This window comes from Hemitrygon akajei, chromosome 24 (genome assembly GCF_048418815.1).
Source record: "Hemitrygon akajei chromosome 24, sHemAka1.3, whole genome shotgun sequence".
Lineage (NCBI taxonomy): Eukaryota > Metazoa > Chordata > Chondrichthyes > Myliobatiformes > Dasyatidae > Hemitrygon > Hemitrygon akajei.
This window is the reverse complement of record NC_133147.1, coordinates 25,995,497-26,010,904: the sequence shown is the minus strand read 5'-3', so window position 1 is coordinate 26,010,904 and position 15,408 is coordinate 25,995,497. Positions and strand designations below refer to the sequence as shown.

The 15,408-nt window shown below is 47.1% G+C and overlaps 1 protein-coding gene across 1 annotated transcript; it reads right to left on the bottom strand.

The window, feature by feature from the left end:
• Positions 1–3,441: 3,441 nt before the first annotated feature.
• Positions 3,442–4,395, bottom strand: LOC140715685 (C3a anaphylatoxin chemotactic receptor-like). The gene has a single exon (XM_073028053.1). It carries the CDS (start codon positions 4,393–4,395, stop codon positions 3,442–3,444), a length of 954 nt encoding a protein of 317 aa, XP_072884154.1.
• Between the last annotated feature and the right edge of the window lie 11,013 nt (positions 4,396–15,408).

The following is a 15,408-nucleotide window of genomic DNA, read 5'->3' as shown; positions in this document are numbered from 1 at the left end:
CCCTTCGGACCTGCCAGTGGGAGATCCTGCTTCTTCTGGTGGACAGAGCGTAGATGCTCGGCGAAGTCGACTCGCAATCTACTTCTGCCATCTTCAAAAGGATCCCACCACCAAGCACATCTCTTCCGTCCGTATCCCCCACTTTCTGCTTTCCGCAGGGACTGATCCCTACATGACTCTCTTGTCCATTCGTTTCTCCCCACTAATCTCTCTTCTGGGACTTGTCCCAGCAAGCAGTCTAAGTGCTACACCTGCCCCTACACTTCCTCCCTCACTAACATCTCGGATCCCAAACAGCTGAGGCTACATTTCTGGGAAGCTGTTGGGGTCATATACTGTGTCCAGTGCTCGATGTGTTGCCTCCTGCATTTCGGTGAGACCCAACTTTTCCGCTTCCCATTCCCATTCCGGTATGTCAGTCCATGGCTTCCTCTACTGTCGTAATGAAGCCACACTCAGGTTGGATGAGAAACGCTGTATATTCCGTCTGGGCAGCCTCCAAACTGATGGCATGAACATCGATTTTTCTAACTTCCGGTCATGCCACCAACCACCACTGCCCCCTTATAGTAATGCACCCCTTCACCATTCCCCATTCCCGTTTCCCTCTCTCACCAGCCAGTCGCCTCCCTCTGGTGCTCCCCCTTTTCTTTCTTACATTGCCTTCAGTCCTCTTCTATCAGACTCCCCCCTTCTTCAGCCCCGTATCTCATTCATCTTTCATCTCTGCCCCTCCGGGTTTCACCTATCACCTTGTGTTTCTCTCTCCTCTCCCCACCTTTTAAAACTGCTTCTCATCTTATTTTTCTCCAGTCCTGCCGAAGGGTCTCGGCCCGAAACTTCGACTGTTCTTTTTTTCCACAGATGCTGCATGGCCTGCTGAGTTTCTCCAGCACTTAGTGTGCTTTGTTAGGATGCTTCGCATGGCGGGGGAGTCCAGGACAAGAGGGCACAACCTCAGGGTAGAAGGGCATCCATTTAAAACAGAGATGCGGAGAATTTCTTTCAGCCAGAAGGTGGTGAAGTTTTGGCAGCTGTGGAGGCCAGGTCGTTGGGTGCACTTAAGGCAGAACTTGATAGGTTTTTGATTGGATCAAAGGTTACGGGGAGAAGGCCTGGGAGTGGGGCTGAGGAGGGGAAAAAAGGATCAGCATGATTGAATAGTGGAGCAGACTTGACGGGCCAAATGGCCTAATTTTGCTCCTATGTATTATGGTCATCTGGTCTTCAAATCACCAGAGACCCTGGCAGGCTCAAATCCTTTGACTCTTGGGACCGCTGGTGTTGCTCACAGGCTCCACTCAACCTTGGTCGACTGTCTTCAGCCTCCATATGATCTAGCTCACTGGCTACTTTGTCATGGATGGTATGAGGAACCAGATGGGGTTTGTAGAACTTGGGTGTGGCATTTTCATTTAACACTTATTTACCCTTGACATGTTTGCGTTTCCCAATGCCAACCCTGAACACAGCTGTGGCATCGTAGAGCAATGTTTTTAATTCGCTTTCAGTTGATGGGAAAGTGGCATGCCAATTGATTTATCTCCAAAATAGTTCTCTTAGCCAATCAGCTTCTTACAATGCTGGGCCTTCTGGTTTTACTACATTCAGGATCAAGTACTTTTTACTGTACATGGTACATGTACTCTTTATCTATGGAGGCTAAAGGAGCACAAACACGAATTGTCTTCAAAATATGTTCACGAACCTTTTATTAGAACTGCTAAAAGCTTAACAGGTATTGCTGTTTCAAAGGCAAATAAAGAATGAACTGAGATCTTATCTCTTGTGTGCTTTGTATCAGAAGGAAACAAAAAAGCACCCTTCTTGCAGGAAGTGGTATATATAGCAAACACGAGGAAATCTGCAGATGCTGGAAATTCAAAGAGCAACACACACAAAATGCTGGTGGAACATAGAGGCCAGGCAACATCTATAGGGAGAAGCGCTGTCGACGTTTCGGGCCGAGACCCTTCGTCAGGACTAACCGAAAGGAAAGATAATAAGAGATTTGAAAGTAGTGGGGGGAGGGGGAAATGCGAAATGATAGGAGAAAACCGGAGGGGGTGGAATGAAGCTAAGAGCTGGAAAGGTGATTGGTGAAAGTGATACAGAGCTGGAGAAGGAAAAGGATCATGGGACGGGAGGCCTCAGGAGAAAGAAAGGAAGGCGGGGGTAAGCACCAGAGGGATATGGAGAACAGGCAAACAACTAAATATGTCAGGGATGGGGTAAGGAGGGGCATTAACGGGTTAGAGAAAATGTTCATGCCATCAGGTTGGAGGCTACCCAGCCGGTATATAAGGTGTTGCTGCTCCATCCTGAGTTTGGATTCATTTTGGCAATTGAGGAGGCCATAGATAGACATATCAGAATGGGAATGGGACGTGGAATTAAAATGTGTGGCCATTGGGAGATCCTGCTTTTTCTGGCGGACCGAGCGTAGGTGTTCAGCGAAACGGTCTCCCAATCTGCGTCGGGTCTCACCAATATATAAAAGGCCACACCGGGAGCACCAGACGCAGTATACCACACCAGCCGACTCACAGGGGAAGTGTCGCCTCACCTGGAAGGACTGTCTGGGGCCCTGAATGGTGGTGAGGGAGGAAGTGTAAGGGCAGGTGTAGCACTTGTTGTAGCACGATCCCACTACCAAACACATTTTCCCCTCCCCCCCCTCGTTCTGCTTTTCGCAGGGATCGCTCCCTACGCGACTCCCTTGTCCACTCGTCCCCCCCCCCCATCCCTTCCCACCGATCTCCCTCCTGGCACTTATCCTTGTAAACGGAACAAGTGCTACACCTGCCCTTACATGGAGACTACTTGGTGACAGAGGTGTATACAGTTCTGGTCACCTATTGCAGGAAAGATGTCGAGGCTTTGCAGAGGGTGCAGAGGAGATTTACCAGGATAGGATGCTGCCTGGATACGAGAGGTTGAACACACTTGGGTTATTTTCACTGTTGTGGCGGGATTAGATTTAGAAGATAATGAATGGCATGGATATTCAGTATGTTTTCCAGGGTTGAAATGTCTAACAGCAGAGGACATACATTTAAAGTGTGAAGGCGTCATTCCGAAGGAGATACAAAGGTCATTCTGGAGGAGATGCGAGGGCCCGGTTACTTACACAGACAGAAGTTTGTACTCTGCCTGGAATGGTGGCGAGAGTAGATATTTAAGACATGTTTAGATAGGTGGAATGAGCAAAAACGAAGGATATTGCTATTGTGTAGGCAGAAGGGATGAGGTCAATTGGTCATTTATCGATTGGCTGAATTGATACGGTACATTGTAGGCCGAATGGTCTATGTTGTATTTTCTGAGGGATTAAAATAAGAGTGTAGCAAAGCTTCCACGGCCGACCACAACTGAATCTGACTCTTCATTGTGTCTGTAGTCTGGGGATATCGGTCGGATGTCTGGCCCCGACGAACTCCCTCAGACAATTGTATTTGGGGTGAGGTTGGGGATCTGGGACTGGGTCACCAATTCTAGCCTCTGCTCGGCGAAAACCCGATGGAGCGAGGCGAGAATGGAGCTCCTGAAGACCTGGTTGAATTTGCGGCCAGCGAAGACATAGAGAATGGGGTTGAGGGCGCTGTTGAAGGAGGCCAGGGCTACAGTGAATAACGACCAGTTGTCGGGGATCGGTGTGGAGGCTGATACGATGTCGTAGACAGCGTTGGGGATCCAACAGATCATAAAGCTGACCACCACAGTAATGATGAGGCGGACAGGCTTCTTAGATTTGACGAACCTGTTTCCTTGCAGCCTGCAGCCAGCCAGGGAGTAGCAGGTGATCATAATTAGAAGGGGGAGGCCGAAGGTGAAAACAAACCAAAATGGCTCCAACACGATGAGTTCCTTCTCCAAATCCGGAAGCAGGAGGACGGGCAGGGATATGACGAAGGCTAGGATCCAGACTCCGAAGCAGGCCACACGAGCCCATGTGAGGCTCAGATGTTGCTGGAACCAAATGGGCCGAGTAATAGCCAGGCAGCGGCAGATGCTGATCAGACATAACAGATATACGCTGGCGGATGCGTTGAGGATCATAAAGAATCCAATAAACTTCCAGGAAAAGTAGGGGTTGGACTCAGAGTAGGCCAGGATGTTGTTGGTCATGCGGAAGGGAAGAGTCAAGCAATAGATCAGGTCAGCCAGAGCCAGGTTCAGGAAACACACCGTGTGGACCTTACTCTTCATCTTGAAGACGGTCACCCAGATGACTGCGCCGTTGCCCGGGACGCCCAATAGGAATGTGAGGGTGAAGCTGACCATTGACATGACGGAAAGTGCTCCCCACTCCATTGTGTTTCCAACGGCCGTTGAATTGTGCGTGGAGAGATTCCCAGAGAGCGCCGAAATGGTCACTGCTTCGGAGAATGACATTGTTGAATCTGGTGGAGGAGGTATAGTGAAAGTGAGAGGGTTGCAGAATCGAGAGGCAGCGCAGAATGGAAATTCAGGAGGAGAGGCGAGAGCGAAGAAGGAACGAGAAGAAGGCTAGTAGAGATGCGCTGCAATAGGGAACAGAAATGTGACACACCACAACGACAGTGAAGGCGGCGGAAGTCTGCAGCAGCACAGAGACCGCAGTCATCTTGCAACCCAGACTACTGGGCCCTGACCGCAACCTCCCCCGGCATGTCTCCGATCGCTAAAGGACCATGTAATGCATGCCCGTGCATTGGCTTCCCCACGTTAGACAAAGTTTCGCGCGGCCGATGTCCATTAAGTGAATGCATCCGAACACTGACGTTATGTGCATCCTGGATCGGCCTCTACAGCCAGCCGAGGACCCACGGACGACAATCCCTTAGAGGAACATCATACTGGACTGGAGCGAAAAAGCTTTTAGCAGCACTAATACCAGCTCTTGTGACCGTGCGGGATTCCCCTGGGTACTTTGCTTTCCTCCCACATTCCAAACACATTGTGGTATTTAGGTTAATTGACCTTTCTGAACTTACCTGGAGTTAACCAGGTAGGTTGATGGGCAGTGCTATTACTAAACAGGAACTTATTAGCGATGCATTGCACCGTCACCAAAAGAGCAACACATTTCATGACATATGTGTGTGACGATAAACCTGATTCTGATATGGGTCTTCGTTGTGGACTGAGACTGTTAGGAGGTTTGGGAGAAGGGATTCATGCTTGGGAAAAGGGGAAGGGGGATGGGAGGAAGCAGGATGCACTAGAGGGTCATTCTGCAATAATCAATAAACCAATTGTTTACAATCTAATGACCTTCCCTGGTGTCTCAGGTCCTCGCGTGTCTGCATCCGCGACGGCAACCGCCCCCAACACCGACCCTGGCCCTCCTTCTCTGTCTCTGCCCCAGATCCCTCCCGTGGCGCTTCACCCTCGCCATTCCCAACATCTTTTGCTTCCACACTGCGCTCTCCGGTCTACGTTGACAAATATAGTACTGTGCAAAAGTCGAAGTCATCCTCACTGCAGAAATTTGCCCAGGACGTTTGCAGAGTCCTACAAGAACATAGAACAATCCAGCACAGGAATAGTCCACAATATTGTACCAAATCAATTAAACGAGTAATCACACGGTCGACGTAACTAATGGCATCTGAAGAAACAATGCCCATTTCCCTCACATTCACGTTCCCATCCAAGCGGCTCTTAACAATCTCAAAGTATCTGCCTCCACCACCACTCTTTCAGCGCATTCCAGCCAGCCACCGCTCTCTCTGAAAAAATAACTTATCCTTCACGTCTCCTTTGATCTGACCCCCTTTCTCCTTAAAGGCACGCCCTCTGGTACTGGCTATTTAAACACTGGGGAAAACATATTGTCTGTCCACTCCATCTCTGCCGCTCATCACTTTATAAACTACTTCTGCCACTACCACCATTACTACCATCACTACTAATATTACTACTGTTACTATTGCTGCAAATACACTACAGAAACCGGTCATTGGCCCATTTACAACAATCCATCTTGCAACGCTTTGGAACCGTGACCGCGAATGTCTCATGTATTTACGTGCCTGTGTAAATACCTCTTAAACGTACTGATTGCATATGACGTTTGTCACCTCCACTGGCAGCCACGTTCAATGCGCCAGTTCATGATGGGAGGCATGGTAGCGCAGTGATTAGCATAACTCTGCTGCAGCGCCAACAAACCGGGTTCAACTCCCGCCGCGGTCTGTAGGGAGTTTAGAATTTCTCTCCGCTATCGCGTGGGTTTCTTCTGGTTGCTCCAGTTTCCTCACACATAAGATTATAATTCTATAAGATATAGGAGCAGAATTAGTTCATTTGGCTCATCGAGTCTGCTCCGCCCCATCTTTTCAGCCCCAATCTCTTGCCTTCCCCCTTGTTTCCGAGCATGCTCTGAGAAATTAAGAATCTATCACCTATGTCTTAAAACTACTGTACAGAAACCTGCCGCTCCCAGTGGCAATGAATTCCACAGATTCATCACTCTCTGGCTTCAGAAAGTATTCAGAATCTCCTTTCTAAAAGGACGGCCCTCCCTTCTGAGGCTCTTAGCCTCCTACAACATAGGAAACATCTACTCCACATCGACTATATCCAGGCCTTTCAACATTCCACAGGTTTCAACGAAGTCACCTGTCATTCTTCTGAATTTCAGTGAGTAGAAGCCCAGGACCATAAAACATTCCTCATATGATAACCCTTTTAAGCCCAGAAGGCTTGAGACTCTAGTGGGTTAATTGATCACATGGGTGTAATTGGGCCGGGCGGTCTCCTAGGGCCGGAAGGGCTTGTTACCCTGCTGTATCTCTAAATCTAAATGACAATTAAAACAAACCTTTAAAAAATCTATCACTTATATTCGACTTTAATCTCCTGTCTTCAAGATAAATGTAAGCCTTTCTCTCAATTTTGCTCCGACCATGGGAAAATGATTCCGTCTACACTGTCTCTGTATTTGTTACCTTAATTTATTTTGTCCGGTCATCGGTCAGCGTTCCTCGACCGCATGGAAAACAAGACCAGCCTCCGCAATCCCAGGAGTTCTCCTGATTGAACTGCATGTTAACAAACCCACTGCCCTGTTTTCACTGAGTAACTGAGTTATCTGCTGAAAATCCTCCCGAAAGTAGGGAGGTCGGGTTTCTTCCGCAGCACAGCCACGCTGGTGATTCCTGATCAGACGTCGCATTTCCAAATTAATATAAATCCAATGGAAATTCATCTCACCTTTCTGCGGAATCTCCGGCTCTGTCCCCGGTCCTCAGCAGTTCTGGATACTTGCACTCAGACGTTAAATTCGACGGTGGGATTCCTCGGGTGCTCCTGGTACATCAGGGAGTTGTGTCATGTGTAGAATTTGGATGCTGATTTAGCAAAGGTTAGGTCTTAATTCCGAATGAGCCGAAGAGATGAGTTAATCCATCTCGGTAGAGACTCTCTGGGTTTTAAGTTCCAAGAAGCTCAATATGAGGAAGTTAAGCTGTTGATCAGGAGATAATAATTTACTCAGAGGACAGTGAAGAACAAAACATTTCCTTTTATTTTTGATAAGTAAAGTAGATAAAGAGGCCACGTTGTTAATTTCTGAAATTAACCCTATATGGCCCATGTGACTTATCTACGTTCAGACCTTTGAAGTTCCCCAAAACTTTCTCCCTAGGAATAGTGAATTCACACACTTCATGCTGGTGTCTTCCACAATGAACACTGATGCAAAATACTTGTTCAGGTGCTCCGCTGTTTCCGTGTCCCCCATTAGTATCTCTCCAGCACATTTTTACAGCAGTCCGACATTACCTATCTTCCTCTGTAACACTTTATGTCTCTAAAGAAACATTTAGTGTCCTCTTTAATATTATTATTGGCTAGCTTACCTTCCTATCTATCTTGACGTTTTAATGACTTTATATTTTTTTCCAGCTGGCTTGCTCATTCCCTAAATTTCCAGCAATTCTTGCTGAAATATATAGCCCATGATAGGCTTTATGTTGGCTTTAACTTCTCCTCTTGGCCATGATTGTTTCATTTTGCGTTTTGAATACTTCTTTCCTCTTTGGGATCTATAGATGCCCTGCCTTCCGAATTGCTTCGAGAAATTCCAGCCATTGCTTCTCTGCCATCATCACTTCCAGTGTTCTTTTCCAATCAATCTGGCCAACTCCTTTCTCATGAGTTTAATTCCCTTTGCTCTGCTGTCATTCTGATAGATCTACGTTTAGTTTCTCACTCTCAGAGTAAATTCGTTTATGTTATGATCACTTCCCCTTTGAGGTCATTTACTTTAAACTTTCTACTCAATTACACAATTACTTCAACCAGGGCTTCTTGCACTTGCAGTTCTTTGGTTCTATCCGCAATCATTTCATTTCATTTGTTTTTTTTTTACCAAAGGAGTAACGCCTCAGTTGTACCTAATACAGAGGCCACAGAGTTTGTTGTCATGGGGTTAGTCAGGATGCAGAGCAACTGCAAATACAGGCAGAGAAATGGCATACTGGAGTTCATGCAGTAGAGTATGTGGTGTCCCACTTTGGGAGTTTAAATGTCAGAGATACGTATGCGGTAAATGGGTGGACCATAGGAGCATGGTATGAGGACGGATCTCGGATATTTAATTTAATATCTACCTGAAAGTGACAATACAAGAGGAGAAAACGCTTTTTGTGCCTTAAGTATACCAAGAGACTTAGCCGCCATAGCTGCCCGTGTCAACGAAATCCACAGATTCATTGCAATTTGGCCAAAGACATTCTTTCTCATCTCCGTTCTAAAATGCCTCTCCTCCACTGATGCTGTGTTCCCTGGTGTTAGACTCTTCCACTAAAGGAAATCTCCTCTCCACAGCAACCCGATAAAGGCTGTTCGATAGGTTTCAATTAGCTCATCTCATTCTAGTGATTACAGGTCCCGAGCCATCAAACGCTTTCCATTTGACAAGTGTTTCAACCCTGGAAAGGTATTCGTGTATCTCCCGTGAACCTTTTCCAGTATCAACATATTCGTTCTGAGTTCATGAGCCAAAAACTGATCACAATAGTGTAAGTGAGACTGTGCAATGATTCATAAAATCTGAACATTAGATCTTTGTTTTTATATTCTGTATGCTCTTGAAATGAATACTGACATCACGCCTGCTTTCCTCACCACAAAATCTACCTGCAAATGAACCTTCATCCTATCCGGCACAAGGAACCCCAAGTCCTCTTACACCTCATTAAAAAAAAATCTCTTCATTCTGAAAATAGTCAATACTTTCAGTTCTACTACCAAAGTGTATGACCATATATTTCCCGACACTGTATTCCATCTGCGACTTCTTTGCCCATTCTCCTTATCTGTCTGCTCTTTTGTAGCCTCTCTACTTCACCAAAAGTAACTTCCAATCCATCTGTACCGCTTGCAAACTTTGCAACATAGCCATCAATTCCGTCATTCAAATTATGGTCATATCATGTAAAGGGAATCGGACCCATCAGAGACCATTGAGGAAACCAACGTGTCACCGGCAGCCAGCCAGAGAAAGCTCCCGCTCTCTGTCCCCTGCTAATCAGCCACTGCTTTATCCACGCTGGAATCTTTCCTGTAAATCCATGGGGCCGAGGCTTGTTAAGCAGCCTCAGGTGTGGCACCTTCACAAAGCCTTCCGAAAATCTACGTACACAACATCAACCGATTCTTCTTTGTCTATTCTTCTTGCTATTTCGTCAAATAATGCCTCCAAAACCTCTTCAGTCATCTCTTTCAGAACCCTGGGGTGTACACCATCGTTCCAGCTGACTTAGCCACCTTAGAAGTGTCAGCTTCTCTCTAGTAATGGTGACCTCACACACATCATGACCTCTGACATCCTGAACTTTCATCATGCTGCTAGTGCCTTCGACAGTGAAGACTGAAGAAAAACACTTCTCATGGTTTCATCATCTTGCCTTTAGAGTACATCCGCTTTGTGCTACATAGATCGTTTGCTTTCTGATGGCTTCCAGATATGTCAGCCACCGCCAGAGTTTGCGAGACATTCGCATAGAGAATCTGCGCCGTATATTCTGTCAGGAAGCTGGTTGCTGGTGGAAGTAACAAGTATGAAGTCCCGCCCTCTCCCTCACCGGAAAAGGCTGGTGTCTTCCCACCTTCCGTGTGGGGCTGTATTCCCCGTCTGCTTTGTATACGTCTTCGAATAGGGGGATTCTCCTCCCCCTATTGATGAGCACTTATCCCGTCTTCAACCCTCCTCCTCCTCCTGGACACCCCCACCGGGCCTTCTACCTGCACTCGATCTTTTCATCTCCAACTGTCGCCAAGACATCAAGTCTCAACTTCACCACTCCTCTCTCCTGTTCCAACCTCACTCCCTCTGAACGCACTGCCCTCCACTCTCTCTGCACTAACCCCAACCTCACCATCAAACCCGCAGACAAAGGTGGTGCCGTAGTGGTCTGGCGGACGGACCTCTACCTCACTGAGGCCAAACGGCAGCTCTCTGACACCTCCTCTTACTTACCCCTGGAACAGGACCCCACCAAAAAACATCAAACCATTGTCTCCCGTACCATCACTGCCCTTATCACCTGCGGAGACCTTCCATCCTCAGCTACAAAACTCATAATTCCCACACCCTGCATTGCTCGGTTTTACCTCCTCCCCAAGATCCATAAGCCCTACTGTCCTGGTAGGCCTATACTTTCGGCCTGCTCCTGCCCCACCGATCTTGTATCTGCCTACTTCGACTCCATTTTGTCACTCATAGTTCAGTCCCTCCCTACCTACATCCGGGATACATCCCATGCCCTCCACTTCTTCAATAACTTCCAGTTCCCCAGTCCCGACCACTTAATTTTCACCATAGATGTCCAATCCTTATACACTTCAATTCCCCATCAAGAAGGCTTCAAAGCCCTCTGCTACTTTCTGGACAATAGACCTCACTAGTTCCCCAACACCACCACTCACCTCAGGTTGGCGGAACTGGTACTCACACTTAATAACTTCTCTTTCGATTCTTCCCATTTTCTTCAGACCAAGGGTGTAGCTATGGGCACTCGCATGGGCCCCAGCTATGCCTGCCTCTTCGTGTGTTATGTGGAACAGTCTATGCTCCAAATCTATACTGGTACTGCTCCTCAACTTTTCCTTCGATACATTGACGACTACATTGGTGTTGCTTCCTGCACCCATGCTGAGCTCGTCAATTTCATCGACTTTGCCTCTAACTTTCACTCATCCCTCAAATTCACTTGGTCCATCTCAGACACTTCTCTCCCCTTTTTCGATCTCTCGGTCTCCATCTCTGGAGATAGACTGTCCACTGACGTATTCTATAAACCCACTGACTCCCATAACTACCTTGATTATACCTCTTCCCACCCTGTCAAATGTAAAAATTCTATTCCCTCTTCCCAGTTTCTCCGTCTCCGCCGCATCTGCTCCAAGGATGAGGCTTTCCGTTCCAGGACATCCCAAATGTCCTCTTTCTTTAAGAATCGTGGTTTCCCTTCTGCCGTCATCAATGATGTCCTCACCAGCATCTCCTCCATTTCCAGCACTTCAGCCCTCACCCCATCTTCCCGTCACCACAACAGGGACCGTGTTCCCCTTGTCCTCACCTATCACCCCACCAGCCTCCTGATCCAACATATTATCCTCCACAACTTCTGCCACCTTCAACAGGAGCCCACCACTAAGGACATCTTTCCCTCTCTACCCCTCTCTGCTTTTCACAGGGATCGTTCCCTCCGCGACTGCCTGGTCCACACGCCCCTCCCCACAGATTTCCCACCTGATACTTATCCCTGCAAGCTTAAGTGCTACACCTGTCCCTACACCTCCTCTCTTACCACCATTCCGTGCCCCAAACAGTCCTTCCAGGTGAGGCAACACTTCACTTGTGAGTCTGTTGGGGTAATCTATTGCATCCGGTGCTCCCGGTGCGGCCTCCTCTACATCGGCGAGACCCGTCGCAGACTGGGGGACCACTTCGTCGAGCACCTCTGCTCCGTCCGCCACACCAGACAGGATCGCCCGGTTGCCACTGACTTCAACTTTGCTTCACATTCCCATTCGGATATGTCCATACATGGCCTCCTCAACTGTCATGATGAGGCCAAACTCCGGTTGGAGGGGCAACACCTTATATACATTCTGGGTAGTCTACAGACCCTTGGTATGAACATTGAATTCTCCAGCTTCCGGTAATTCCCTCCCTCTCCCTTCCCCCATTCCACTTTCACTCTGTCTCCTCTTCTAGCTGTCTGTCACCTCTGTCATGATTCTGCCTTCTTCTACCACCCGTAGTACTTTTCCCTTAGATTCCTTCTTCACCACTCCTGCCTATCCCCTCCCTGCTTCCCTTCCCCCACCCTTTGATCTTTCCTCTGATTGGTTTTTCACCTGGCACCTTCCCCCTCCCCCCACCTTCTTTATAGGGCCCCTGCCTACTCCTTCTTTAGTCCTGATGAAGGGTCTTGGCCCGAAACGTTGACTGCTCCTTTCAACGGATCTCTGACTTCTCCCTTCCTGCATCCCTCTCTTCTTCGGAACTTTCTCACAGGCCAGTGTTCCTGTAAGCCACAATGTCCTGTTACCCGCGCACGCTGTCATTCAGGGGTGGCACGGGGCTCTATTCTCACCCTCCGCACTGTGCGTGTGAGTGCAGGACAGTATTACCTGAGCTGACTGGAATGTTTGAGTGTTGGAGATGGGTAGTCCAAAGCATTAGGATCCTGGAGCTGCCTACCCCGTCTTTTTCGTGTTTTGCGAGTCTGTGTTGTTCTGCCGTCACTGGTGGCGTTCCCGTCTCTCTCGGGCCTTTAAGCACCTCGGCCCAAACACCTCGACTCACCTTGTGTATCCGAATGGCCCAAAGAACTATGTTGGCTGGAGTTAGGCCTTTATGCTTTGGGTCTTGATAGGGTCACCCATGCCTGAGAAATCTGAGGCTAGACCCCAGACTAAGAGTGATCCACTGGTCCTCCAGGCTCGGGTGTTCAGCTCAGGACTAACCCTGACCTGTAAAATAAAACTGTTATGGAAACAGCAAATGAAGAATCTTTCTGCGTCTGAGTGCGATGGTATTCCTTAATCTCTACCCTGGATGTGCAGCAGTAGTGAAAACCGAGAGGAAGCGGCTGACACGATGATGTTATGAGTTTTTAATGGTGAATGCAGTCCTCTTGAAGATGTTCTTGATGGCGGCCGCATTTCAGCCAATGATGGTGCGGGCTGACTCTGCAAACAACCGCAGCCACCTTTGAAAGATGCTTGGTGTCGTGCTCAGAGCCCCCAAGCTTTTCATCTATTTTGACGCTGTCATGAGACTTTGGAGATGTTCCTTGTCATCCTTACCGCTAACAATGGTGTAATCTAAGTTCCCCGGCAGCGTTCAAGAAGCTGCTCCATAGCTTTCTGACAGACTGCAAGTGCAAATGCAACTCTACAAAGAAGCCTATTAAGCGATAAGGGCCTTTGCAGGTGGTTATGGCGAGAAACACATTGTCCATCTGTATATAGGCCTCAGCTGGGAGCAGTGTGCTGAAGTTTTTTTCCCGCAGAAAGGTTTGCAAAGACATTTTCTACCCTGATCAAAGGGTATTGATCCTCTTTCAGTATTGGATTGATGGTGATCTGAAAATCATCACAGATCCTGCAGCCGAATTTTCTTGGCACTTGTGACTACTGGTCTTTTCCGTAGGCTCCACGCCAGCTTGAACGAAAAGCCGTTCCTATAATCTAGCAGACTGTCTACTTTGTCCCATATGGTACAGTATAAGGAGCCAGATCGGATTTATAAAACTTGTGTGTATCATTTTACCGTTGAAAAGTCTGAGGATCCCAATGCCATCCTTGAAAACTGCTGTGTCGGCATACGCAGCTGTAACTTTCTTAATTTACTTGCAGTAGACGGGAATGTGGCATGGAATTTGATTGATCTCCAGAGAAGTTGCTGTTGGGTTAGACAATCACGCCCCTATCATACTGGCTGTCCTGTTTTCATCGCATCAGAATCAGGTACTTTTAACAGCACACGACACATGTACTACATATCTACACAGTCTGTAGGGGAATAGAGACGTGTATGAATTTAAACATCATACTTTCTTTAAAATATGTCAACCAAACTTTTATTAAAACTGCTAAAAATCAAGCGTCAACAGGTATTGATATTTCAAGGGTGAATAAAGAAAGAAGCAGCTTGTATGCATGAATCAGCAAAAATATATGACCGTGCAAATATTTTCGGCATGCTAGATTTTTTAGTATGTGGTTTTAGATTGCATGGCCTTCAGAGAGCTCGAATCGAAACATCGTCGAGGCTGTTTTGGGGTTAACTGGCATAACCGACCAAGTGAGATAGCCAAAAGCTGCAGACGAACTGTGACAAGTTCTCCAAGATGATTGGAAGAACTAACGAGCCGATTTTCTAATACAACTGCACGACAGTGCACGTAAGAGAATCGATTCAGCTTGAAAAGGAAAGGATGGTAACCCCAAATATTGATTTGATTTTGTTTGTTTTTACTGTTTACTGCTCTTCATAGCATTGTTTTGATATCTGGAAACTCAACAAATCATTATCTTTTAAAGAATCTTCAGTTTGCAGGATTTTTGGAACGTGTGTGTGTGAGATATTTTGACAGTGTTCTGCACACTCAATGACGACTTTATTCAGTACACCTGTATACCTACCCCTTTATGCAATTATCGTATTAACCCATTAAGTGGTAGCAACGCAATGAATAAAAACATGGAGTCATGGTCAAGAGGTTCAGTTATTGTTCAGACCAAACATCAGAATGGGGAAGAAGTGTGATCTGAGTGACTTTGACCGTGGAATAATGGTTCAGGCCAGACAGGGCGGTTTGAGTATTTCAGGAACTGCTGATTGAATGAGGTTTTCACACACAAGAGTCTCTCGAGTTTGCAGAGAAAGGTGTGAAAAAACATTCCGTGTTGTGTTTGAAACAGTTTTGCTGAACAGGAGATATCATGGGAAAATGTCCAGCCTCGTTCAAGCTGACAGGAAGCAGACAGTACCCCGCATAACCACACGTTAGAACAGCGGCGCGCCGAAGAGCATTTCTAACCGCATGACACGTCGATACTTCCAGTTGATGGACTACAGCAGGAGAAGATCACACTGAGTTCCCTCGTAGAGCTGATGTATATTGGTTACAGATATGGACCTACAAATAGCTGGGATGTTGCCCTTTTGGAGCTTATGTGTACAGGGAGAAATAGAATTAAAGGCATTCGGAGACGTCAGTGGTTCCATGGTTCTAATTACTGTCAGAGAATGTATACAGTGCACAACCTGAAATCCTGACTCATTGCAGACATCCAAAAAAAAAGAGAGAGAGAAATCCCCAAAGAAAAAGACAGGAAAACGTTCGAACTTCAAACCCATCCCCTCCCCCCACGCACAAACAGCAGCAAAGAATCAGC